Genomic DNA, 12,217 nt, shown 5'->3' with positions numbered 1-12,217 from the left:
GAACTGGAGAGGCGGGTGAAGAGTCACTTTAAAAACTTGTGTTAAAACTATTTTGAGATAGGATTGAAATTTTTTCCATGAAGAATGAAGTATTTTTGGAACATCAGATGTACAGTATATGCATATATTATGTGTATGAAAATGAAAGAAAAAAAAAAAACGCAAAGTTGTCACAGTTGTGTGTAATTATGTATTAAATAAAGAGCACTTGAATATGACTATGTCTGTGCTTGATGCTTATCAAAATTGTTGTTGCTCGTCTCCCGAAAATAGATGGTGGAATTAGCTTTACAATGTTTTAATTAACGTTGAAAATAACTGATATCGTTGCGTAAATGTACTGTATAAAACAATTCTTACCTGGTTCGATAATGAAAGCTAACTTGCAATCAAAGCAGGTGATGAGCTTCCTTAGTCTGCTGTGATTGGTCACATATGAATGCCGATCAATAATTCTCTACTGTGATTGGCCAAACGTTACGAAGGGGCGTAATTTGACAAGCTTCTCAACTGTAAATATTTCAATTACTTACACTTGCCCGGTTTACCAGAACAATTACAAATACGTACTGTAACACTTTTTGAGATGTCTATTTGACATTCTAAATTCATAAACTGTGTTTAGGATTTGTGAATATATCAGTCCTAACTTTGAGAGCTGTATTGCTAAACATAGTTAATTCTAAGCTATGTTGATGTGAACTTGGCGTTCAATTAAACCAAGGAAGTGATTCATGTGATGCTAATGGAATTCATCTCAAGTACATGTCACAAGTGACAAAGAACAAGAATAATGTCTGAAATGATTATGAAAATTATAATTATCCTACCACTAAAATATTTAAGAGCATTTAAACCATGGATGCCTAAATTTACATTTAACAAATATTCATCAAAAAGCATTGACGGATTATATGAGTACATGAAAATAATGATAATATAGAAAATTACATCGAAAAAACTAATTAAAAATGGTAAATCCTAAATTAAACAAAATGATTTTTTTTAAATAAATAAACAATACACAGAAAAAGCAGAAAGTATAGAAAATTAATTTAAAATGGAAAAGAAAACCCAAAATATTATATAGAAAATTAATTTAAAACTTTATCAAAGAAAATATTAACTCCAACGTTTTGTAAAAAACATCAACAATAAACATGAGTTTAACAATAATTTTTTATAGAATTATAAAATATAAATTTTAATACAATTTTTATTATTTTTTAATATAAGAATATATCAATAATAATTTAATTTAATAATAGTTTTAATTTATCTAAGTATTTTTTAAAAATATTTTCTCTAATTTATTTGAATTCATTTAATTTTCTGTATTTTCTACTGCCATTGACAGCGCTTGACATCCAATCCATGTGAAGTGTGGAAGGTTGCCATCGAATTAAATTCCACTTCCTCACTTCAAATGGATTGGATGTCTAGCAGCGTCAATGGCAGTGGAAAATACAGAAAATTAAATGACAAACAAATTTCACATCACAGAAAAAGGATGACTGGACGTCTATCATTCTCAATGACACTGAAAAAGTTAAATGTAAATTCATCAATTTTAATGTAGGCCACATCATAATTTATTCATCCCAGATTTTATGATAACCTATAGCATATTTTTTTTAAAATCAAACTCAAAAAGTTAATAAAGAAGAATAAAAATCATCAGTATAAGTGACAACCAAGGATGATCATGATGTTTTTTGTTTTAAATAAAAATATATATATATATATATAACAATAATAATAAATGACTCAATAAAAGTGAGGCAGTTGGGGCAGATGATAATGAGTTTTTTTTTTGTTTTGTTTTGTTTTTTTTGTACATACTAGCAATACATAATCATGTCCTATACTTTGTACAAGCACATTGCAATAAATTTGAATTTGGTAGAAAAGTTCATATATTTCAGTTCAATTGAAAAAGTGAATCTGGTGAGTTAGAAATATTTGTTAAACATTGGGAAATAATTTGTCTAAGCAGTAAGAAAAATGAATGAATAAATAATTCATCTAATTCCAAATGCTTTCGATCAGCTCTTCAGTAATATTGTCATTTCTTGGGTTTTTGTTCAAATCAAGACAATAGTTGACTGTACACGCAGTTTCACTCTGATTCATGAAATCCACCTGTACATCTATGGGAATAAAAAACAAAAACAGTACAAAATCTGTGCAAATATTTCCAAATACCAATTAACGAACACATGCAGCACGTATCATAAAAACAATATCTACGCATCACATTTTCAAAACCATATCCTATGTTACATACTGTAACTAGAAAATCAATGACATACATAATTAAATACGTTATACTGACGATTGGCAACTTGTTCAAAGGAAACTTGTACTGCAAGTCAAGCTCTAAAAAAAGACATATATGAATATTATTTCACATGTGAAAAAGGCACTCATTCGCCATTTTTGTTCACACAGATATCTCGTCAAATTTGCCAGGCTACAGCAATATTTTCTTGGAAATCACTGAGTCTTTGCAGTTTATTCCTTGCAGTGCAGCTTACAAGTCTTCGACTCAACATTTATATTTTGTCTTACGAGCAGAGATGAGCAGTAACGCGTTAACCTTTGGAGACCAATTCATTTCTAAGAATGGTTTTACGACATCATACTTTTTACTTTTACTTAAGTAAAGTTGTGAAGATGAAACGTTACTCCTACTCTGCTACTTTGGGCTAAACTAGAGTTACATTTTTCGTCTTTAGTCTACAAATCAGATTTGACTTAATTTTTACCAGAAATGAGACGTTGCAACAATAATCACGACTCCATCACACTGATCAGATGTAAAAATACGGTCACGACAGTCAGGAGTGACGATCAGGCCGGCTTGTTCAATCAAACTGTTTGACACAGACGCATTATTCGAACCGATAGACCACAGAAAACCAGGGGTATGATCTTATGATCTTTTTCTCTGATTTAATGGTTGGAAATATGTTTTCTCCACTAGAGGGCACTCATGCTTTTTGGACGGGTGATGGTTCATTTCTATAGATTTTTCTAAATTACCATTGTTTAAAAAATTCTGACATTTTAAGCAGTTACTCAATACTTGAGTATTCTTTTCAGTGAATATTTTTGTACTTCAGTATTTTTTGGGGATGACTACTTTTAGTAGTACTGCAACAATTAATCGATTAACTTGAGTAATGCGATTAGAAAAAATATTCGAATGTAATTTTGCTGCTTCGAGTATTCGTTAAAGTGGCGTTGTAATGGTTTGTTTTAAAAGCATTTCCATTTAGTTTTATTGATTTGGGTGGATACATTGCCCTCTAGTGGCAACAGTGAATATGGCATAACTCATTTCACGTGGCTGGATCCAGCTGTTTTTATTTTATTAAGTTTTTAATGCATTCAAAATGTAGTTTATAGGTATATGTAGCCGTTTTTTGGTGGCAATATTTGTTTTAACCATTTGTTAAGAGCACTGTAAAAAAAAAAAAAGTTAGCATTTTATAGCATTTAAGCTAGCCGATTTTTGCTATCTAAGTTAGCCAATTTTTCTTTGGTTGGACTTTTGCTATGTAAGTTAGCCTATTGTTCTTTTGTTGAACTTAGATCATTTTCCAAAAAAAAAATTTTTTTTTGCAACACCATTATGTTCCTTATGCGATTACTCGATTATTAAAACTAACTAGTTCATCAATCAAACGACTACAAAAATAATCCATAGCTGCAGCCCTATTTTGAAGTAATGCTACTCTTTTGAGTCAAATTTTTGGATACTCTACCCACCTCTGCTTATGTGTTTAATTTTTGTTCACCCACGTCCCAATCGTTCCAAATTCAAAATAAAAAAAACAGCTATTAAAATTTCCAGCTCTCCCATAAAAATATTTGAAATTTGTCACCCAGTTTTCTGATGAGAAATTGCCACACTACAGTATTGTATTTTTAATAAGCATACACAAGGAAGAAGGTCAAAACTGTTCATAAGCTTAAGTAATATTAGTCATGTAATTAATTCTCTGTTTTATGTTGGCTTTTCCAGTAAACTGGGAGTGGCAATTTACAGCTTTAAGCAAGCACTTGGCCTCTTTTTCTGGAACAATTGTTTCCCAAACTGCTGTTTGTTTGCAACAAATCACCCACTTGTAATGTAAAAATGTTTGTTAGCATCTGTGCTTTACTAATTTTACAACAAATAATTTGGCCTTTTGCTGCTGCTTTTCACGTTGGAAAAGGAACTGCTCATTTTTGTTTTCATGTCTACGTTCTCATTTTACTGTCGAATTCTTGCATCACATACCATTTTTTTGGCATAGTATGTGAAGCAAATGTTTCGGTCTGTTATAGGCTACTTCCTCATACCAAGTGTGAGTCTACCTTCCACTGAGCAAACCAGATGGCGAGCAATTGAAATAATTAGAATTAAGCCTGTAAACTGGGGGAAGACAAGTCCAAAATCTAGTCTAAAATGACACTTTGACTTGAGTCAACATATGAAAATATGTGTGTCATAATTTTTGCTGGACCCCTGGGGTTTGATTGAACCCAAGTTGAAAACCACTGCATGAGAATGTTCTTTAGTTCCTACATCCATCCTACATTCAGCACTTTTTTGCACCTCATTTTCAAAAACTTTACCTCTCAAGGCACCACTGTGTGTAATTAGCTGTGTTTCCATTATCCCTAGTAATTTAAAGTGCCTGTGACACCATAAAAACAAATCTTAAATAGCATTGTTATTGGAAGGAAAATCATATTTTCAGACATCTCGACTTTATATGACAATTTGGCAAAGCGCAGATGACGAGAATTGAGTCGTTTAGCCCCTCCTGTCATTACAACGCTCTGGCGCCTCCATGTGGGTGATAACGTAGGCGGAGTAGTGATTTCAGAATTCAGCCCAATGGAGGAGGAAGCGTATTTCAGCGATGCTGGTTCAAGCGTGGATCTTTCAACTGATATTGTTGATCTAGAGCAGGGGTGGGTAAACTATTCCACAAAGGGCCGCAGTGGGTGCAGGTTTTTGTTGCAACCCATTAAGAGGACACATTTTCACCAATCTGCTGTTTTACAAGTGCAATCAGTCAATTGCAGTCAGGTGTTTCTCATTTCTGCTGAAACCTCATTGGTTATACTATCTGTGCTGGGTCAGTTGGAACAAAGACCAGGACCCACTGTGGCCCTCGAGGACCGGTTTGCCCACCCCTGATCTAGAGGAAGCCTGTGGCAGACAGCCATATATGTTTGAGTCATATTTGGAGGAGGAGGAATATTCAGAAGAACAACAAACACGAGGCTGATGACTAGAGCATACTGTAAAATGTCATCATTGTTTTATCTCTCTACTTCAAATTTTTTACAGGATATTATTTGTATGTAAGTATTTTTCCCCGATTGCTGAATGAATTGTATTGTCAAATAACAGTCTTGTGCTAAATGGAATATAAAATATTGTAAATTCATTTATTCAGTACGTCAAAGCTTAATCACTGCATAATGGTCAAAACTGCCGACTTTTTAAACCTCCCAAACTGTGTTTTATGCCACCGGAGTTAGTCCGGCTCGTTATTTCTCAGTGGGGACTCGGGAGGAAAGTGTAAACAAAACAGAAGCGTGATAGCTAGGCTACATGCTAACCCGAACCGAGCTGCTCTTCCAAGTCTCTTCCTCGCCTTTCGAACATGAAGAATCACACAAAACTACCCCGACTTTTGTCACACATGGAGGCGGGGGCGATTGTCTTTACCGATCAGCTAGTCCCTGGCGGTGAGCAAGTTTCGGCTCGTCGTTCCCCTGCTGCGTCCCCGGTGATAAGCACTGCCTACACTACCAGGGAATGATCGCCGAAAAATGGCGCATTCTCGGTGAAGAAACCAAGAAGACTTAGGAGTGTGTGGCTGCCCGAGCCCAAGCCGAGGATAACGCTCTCTCGGCGGGCACATGAAGAGGGCCGAGAGGGGTGGAAGTCTCTAAACAATCTTGTCTTATCGTTGGACAGGGAGCATTGCCACCCACAAAATGCAAGCCACCTCCTTATTAAAACCTGTGCCATGATCCCAGTATGTGACATAATATAAACCACGTAGCTTACCAACTTCCTCGTCCGGCCAATGGTCACTCCATTGCCATACTTGTTTTGCCCATTCTTCGCAGTGAACAGGATCTTTTTGAAACTCAGAAAGGCTCACACCACTCTCCCTGGTGTAGCAACAAAAGCCTGCATCACATTGGGATGGCATGAGCGAAAAATAACCAAATTATTTCGGCAAAATCAGCTGGATCCGCAGTCTTTTTGCATACAATAGTTAACTGTATCGTGAAGATGTCTCCCGGATTCAAAAATTGAATAAATATATCGATCGCTTCTGCATACATCTAAGTGGTCCATTTCATTCAGGAGCCTTAAATACCACTTGCAATATGAAATAAACATGCTTTTTGGTGTCACAGGCACTTTAAAATCTGAAATTTCACAATGCAAAACTAGCTATGGAAAACGCCTGAATTTCGAAAAAACACTCAAATATCACGAAAATGTTTCTACGCTTTCATTTTTCAGACGTTTTCCGGATTAAAATATATCGCATTTTTGCAATGAAAACAGTAATATATATACGCTAATATATACGAGTCAAATATATACGCTACAGGAACTGAGGTACTCAATCAAATGATCACTTCTCCATACGCAACAAGTTTAGGGCGTCCATCTTACTTCGGTAAAATCTCGCAGGGTGAGACTTTACGAGAGTTTCGAGACTTTTTCAAAAAACAGCCTTCAGGAAATACGCCTACGTTTTGCCTAAAATTTTGAAAAATCTTCCGAAAAACTGTTCCCGAAAAACGCAGCTATTGACAGTAAACAACATTTTAAAAAATATATTTTTTGCTCATGTGAGTAAATTTGAGAGTTTTTTTTTACTCTAAGTAAAGGAGTACACAAGTATCTTTAATTTTACTTAAGTGCAGTGTGAGTACTTTTGCTAACTCCGCTTCTGGAACTGTCGCTCTATATTATAGAGTCTACATCTATATTTGTTGCTCTATATCAAATGAAGTCATTCCTTTCCATATGAGTGCCAGGTATTAAACTCCTAGCCCCAATTTTGCCTTTCTAGAAATCTGTGACACATCAGGAAACGTAGCCTTATGGCTAACCTATCTTCACGTTGGCGTGACCCCGTTTTTGCGTGTCGTTTTTCCAGCTAGCATAAAAAGGCGCTCTGAAGTAAACCTTTTTTGGCCAGTCTTTTGTGTGTCTTTCTGACGTGACCAACACTACAACAGATGTGTTTAAATAAAGAAATAAGTCTCGGAGCCCTCGCCGCTCTCCCTCATCTCGCTCAGCTCCTTGTTGATGGATTCTTGCAGAGAGCCCAGTGAGAGTTCCAACCCGAGACTGCTCCTCTCTTCCGCCGGAGAGACCTGTGGGAGCTCCAGAAGAACATCTGATGGCTCGGCATCCACCAGCTGTTCGCCCATGCTGAGGTTTAGTCTGTATGCGCCTTTTGTCTCTGCGGGGCTTGTTTCCGGGGTGACCGTTTCCAAGGCAACTTCGTCGCCAGGCGTGTCTCGCGCCGTGACGTCAGCGGCGGCCTTGTCGGCATCTGCCAATTTGGAGGCCCTTACAGAGACCAGTCTCTCGATTTCCTGAGATAGTTCTTCGTTCTGTTCCTTCCACTGGCGATACTTTGAGGCCGTTACGGCATCACCTTCTAGAAGTTTGTTGATCTGCTGTAATTCAGCTTCTTTGGCCTGGAGAACACAAATGAAATGACAGCTACATCAACTACAGAAGACTGAAAAAGCAGTTTCTGCTCTTGCACTCCTCTTTATAAGAAACTGCTATATTTTAAGACAAAACAACTGTTGTGTTTGATAGAACAATATGTCTATATGCTGCCATTGCAGATTCATGGCGCATTAAGCCCCCAAACTATTTTTCATTTATCAGTCTTACCCCGGAAACCCCCGTTTACAGACGTTGCGCAACCGCTTTTGTGTCAACCCAGCTATAAAGCAAAGGTAATTAATTACATTTATTATTCAAAATGTCTGTCGTTTTTAGCTTAGAATCATTAATTGATATCTCATATTTTGTTTAAAAAAAAAAAAAAAACGACTTAAAAAAATTATTCACTCACATATTTTAAACTTTTAAACACATTATGTCACAATGACAAAAATGGCATCTGTAAAAAAGTCACGGATATCTTCCTCTTAACTATCGCTTAATTGTATTTTTTTGTTACTGTCGCATTTTCTCCGATATGTTAGATGATAAATAATCGATCCAAACAAAGAAAAATTGAAAAAAAAAAAAAAAAAAAAAGTTTAAAAGGGTAAATATATGAATATGAAAATCTCGACCACTCCTTGATGTCTGCGATTTCTGCATCGCGACCGTTGTTATATTACCATGTTTCACCCATAAAATCCCCCAAAAATCCACCTGTGGCCATTCACAGCTGTGTCTTGACACTCAGTGATACATGCTACATGGAGTTTTTGGATCGAAACAAGGTAAGTACGCGATAATATCTCGTTAAAGTTACGGCGTCTGTAATTCTGCTCTCGTGTGCTGTTACCTCCATATTGGGTTTTGCTGTTTAAAAAACATTAAAAAAAAAAAAAAAAAAAAAAAGCCCTCCTGTTCACTATTTTTCTTCCCCCAGAAAACTGAGATTGTAAACTTTCCAATAATGTATCACACATGCATATCAGATAATTTTGAAAGTTGGCCAAATTGGGGGTCTCAGAGCGGAGCCCCATGCAACTTTGAAACAGTGTGAAATAAATGCATGGAAAAAAATTAGCGTAACTTTAGCTGAAAATATTTTACGTAAAATGAATGATAACTGCCCATTTTTTTGCTTTTAACCAAGAATCTCGACTGTTCTATGTTCATATCTATAAAAATTGGGGGATGTACACATTTATTTACAAGAATTCTCAACTTAAAAAGCTTTTTGTTTTGTGATGGCCGCAATGTTGTATCCGTACACAGTAGAGTAAGTTTACATTCAAATGATCAGGTAGTTTTAGGCCAATTGCGCGTGTTTTGGCCAAGAAGTAGTAATTTAGACATTGCTGCACCCATACAAAAAAAAAAAAAAAATCTCCTTTTTCGTGTTTTATTTTATGTAACATTTCAATCTAAAAACGACGAGGGCCAGATAGCCGGCAATACATGCTTCTGTACTAAGGCGATAGTACCATCTCAATTCAACCTAAATAAGTTGTGATTGTACATAGAAAAATGCAAATTTTGCTGTTGTCGAGTAAAATTTAGACGATTCTGCATGCTTTCCTCAAGTATTAAGTTTCTGATGTGAAAATTGAGTGATTTATTAGCTATTGAAAATATGCACTAAATTAAAAAAAATTAAGTTGCTATTTCTGGCAAACACTTATGTGTTAAATATTGCTATTGACCCTGAAAACAGGTGATTATCTCTGCATTTGATGATTTTTGTGCATCTAGTGTAAAATTAGGGAATTTATAGCCATTTTAAGTTCTGTTATACTTGTACAAAAAAATAATTAATCAGGGTTTAAATAGGGAACGACATAGAATTTTTAATACGTCCCTGCTCATGGAGACTCATACATGCCGAAAGGGAGGTGCCTCATAAGCGGATTTTAAGAGGGGGGCCAGGCCCCCCTGGTGGCCGAAAAGTTTCATTAAATGTAACTGACTTTCCTATATATACAAAATTATTAAGCAATAAAACTGCAACAAAAATGAATGAAATGAATAAAAAATCATATGACTAGTAACTTAGACGGTCATTTGCTTTGCATAAAAAAATATATATATATATATATATATATATTTCAAAAAAAATTTTTTCTTTGATTGAAAATATTTTTCTTTAATTGAAGCAACTTTTTTGGGGGTTAATGATTAAGACAAAAATGTCCTACCCATAATATGGCCGAAACACAAAAAGGATTGCTTCAATCAAAGAAAACATTTTCAATGAAAAATTAAGGGTTCAAATGCAAATTTTTCAATCTCAAATATTTTTCCGCATTCAAAAACTTTTATCATCATTGAAATTTTTCTTTTTTTGCTTGAAGTGATTTTTCTTTTTTGAAAATATAGATTTTTTGAAGCAACTTATTTTTTGATTGAATAAAATGTCCTAGCCAAAATGTGGCCCAAACACAAATCAACATTACTTCAATCAATAAAGTTGCTTCAATCAGAAAAAAAAATGACTTCAATCAAAAAAAAATAAAATAAATAAAATAAAATACAAAAAATTTAAAAATTAGGGATGCCAAACAATTAAAGTTTTTAATCGAGTTAATTACAGCTTAAAAATTAATTAATCGTAATTAATCGCAATTCAAACCATCTTTAAAATATGCCATATTTTTCTGTAAATTATTGTTGGAATGGAAAGATAAGGCATAAGATGGATTTATACATTCAACATACGGTACATAAGTACTGTATTTGTTTATTATAACAATAAATCAACAAGATGGCATTGACATTATTAACATTCTCTTAAAGCAATCCATGGATAGAAAAACTTTTAGTTCTTAAAAGATAAATGTTAGTACAAGTTATAGAAATTTTATATTACAACCCCTCTTAATGTTTTCGTTTTATTAAAATTTGTAAAATTTTCAATCAAAAATTAAACCAGCAGCTCGCCATTGTTGATGTCAATAATCTCACCATGCTCACTCCCCAAACCCATAAAATCATTTGGACCCAAGCGCCAGCAGAGGGCGCCAAACAACAAAAAACAAGTAACAATTGGACATTACGCTGCTGTCATTTTAATCTGTTTGGGCGGGGCATGTGCGTTAATTGCGTCAAATACTTTAACGTGATTAATTTTAAAAAAATAATTACCGCCCGTTAACGCGATAATTTTGACAGCCCTTAAAAAAATAGCTTTCACATGCCTTTTTTTTTTAAGTTTCAAATTATTTTTGCATTCAAACACTTTTTTTTTTGATTGAAGTGACTTTTTTTTGGTTGAAAATAAATATTTTGATCGAAGCAACTTTTTTTTTTTTTTTAATGAAGCAACTTTTTTTGATTGAATAATAAAGATACAAATCTACCTCCATATGGCTCCACCCAGGGGATACAATTTTTGACTGGGGTAACTACATTGGCATGACACCGTCGGGCGTACTTGCCTACGCAGCCTGATTTAGAATTCCCCTCAAGAATGATGGGGAAAAAAACACTCATTGTCAACTTATTATTATAAATATTCTTGTAAGTTAATTTTATTGCTGACACTGCCTTTCTGGGTCATCAACATGTTGTGCCCCCACTGCCCAAAAGTCAAACTACGCCTATGAGGTGCCTGTTTTGGTTTTAGGTCGCTGGCGACTTTGGTTTTGAAAATATTTGAATTTTAAATTTTAAAAAATAGGCCCCCTACAGATCGGCCCCGTGTCCCGTCAACTGATAGTGAAGTCTGTGATAGGACACTTTCAAATACTTACGTAAATGAACTTGTTCGCAATGTTCACCCGCTTACCTTCAGGGTACTATGCAGTGCACGGAGCGCGTGCGCTTTCTCATTGATGACGGGGTTCTTGTTGCGCCGGATGAACGACCTCCTAAAATGGTCGTGCGTGAACGGCTGCTCGTGGCCCATCAGGGACACACCACCTTCCTTGATGTTATTTAACATCTTGCCCATCTCGTCTTCTGGAGCGGCTAGAAAGACCGCAAATTAGTCAATGTCCTGTTAAGTCAGAATCAGACGCGCTTTCAAGGCAGTGCTCATACCTTTGCTGCTCCCTGTTGACGGACTTGACAATGGCACCTTAATGTTGGTCCTGCGCTTTGGGCGAGGAAGAGTGCTAACCTGCAATTTCTAACACAAATAAACACTTATGATGAGTAATTGGTGACAAAGAAAGTGTTTACTTTTGCACTGACCTTATGCCTCCTGCGGGGTGAAGGGGATCCCTCACTTTCTGATTCTGTCTCACTATAACACTCTGTCAAATAAAACAAACGTGCTCAGCCAATTTGTTTTTAAAAGTGCAATTTTACCTTGAAATATATAAGTTGGATAATAGAACTTGACTTTACTCATTAAAATATGAGCAAATTGGGGAAAAAAACTTGACTAGGGCTGTCAAACGATTAAAATTTTTAATCGCGTTAATCACAGCTTAAAAATTAATTATTTGTAATTAATCGCAAATCAAACCATCTATAAAATATGCCATATTTTTATGT

At 35.2% G+C, this 12,217-nt stretch overlaps 1 protein-coding gene across 5 annotated transcripts in view; it reads right to left on the bottom strand.

Moving 5' to 3' along the window:
* Nucleotides 1-1,832: 1,832 nt before the first annotated feature.
* cnksr1 (connector enhancer of kinase suppressor of Ras 1) overlaps nt 1,833-12,217 on the bottom strand; it is an 80,562-nt gene continuing 70,177 nt past the window's right edge. For 4 of the 5 annotated variants that reach the window (XM_057858972.1, XM_057858970.1, XM_057858974.1 and 1 more), the window contains 4 exons: nt 11,912-11,973; nt 11,759-11,846; nt 11,505-11,686; nt 1,833-7,743 (listed from right to left, as the gene is read on the bottom strand). In XM_057858972.1, the coding sequence (XP_057714955.1) occupies nt 7,282-7,743; nt 11,505-11,686; nt 11,759-11,846; nt 11,912-11,973 (794 nt within the window). In that variant the 3' untranslated portion in view covers nt 1,833-7,281. The remainder of the gene's footprint in view (nt 7,744-11,504; nt 11,687-11,758; nt 11,847-11,911; nt 11,974-12,217) is intronic. The other variant, XM_057858971.1, reaches the window with a different exon arrangement.

This window comes from Corythoichthys intestinalis, chromosome 15, assembly GCF_030265065.1.
Source record: "Corythoichthys intestinalis isolate RoL2023-P3 chromosome 15, ASM3026506v1, whole genome shotgun sequence".
Taxonomy (NCBI): domain Eukaryota; kingdom Metazoa; phylum Chordata; class Actinopteri; order Syngnathiformes; family Syngnathidae; genus Corythoichthys; species Corythoichthys intestinalis.
This window is presented reverse-complemented; position numbering and strand designations above follow the sequence as displayed.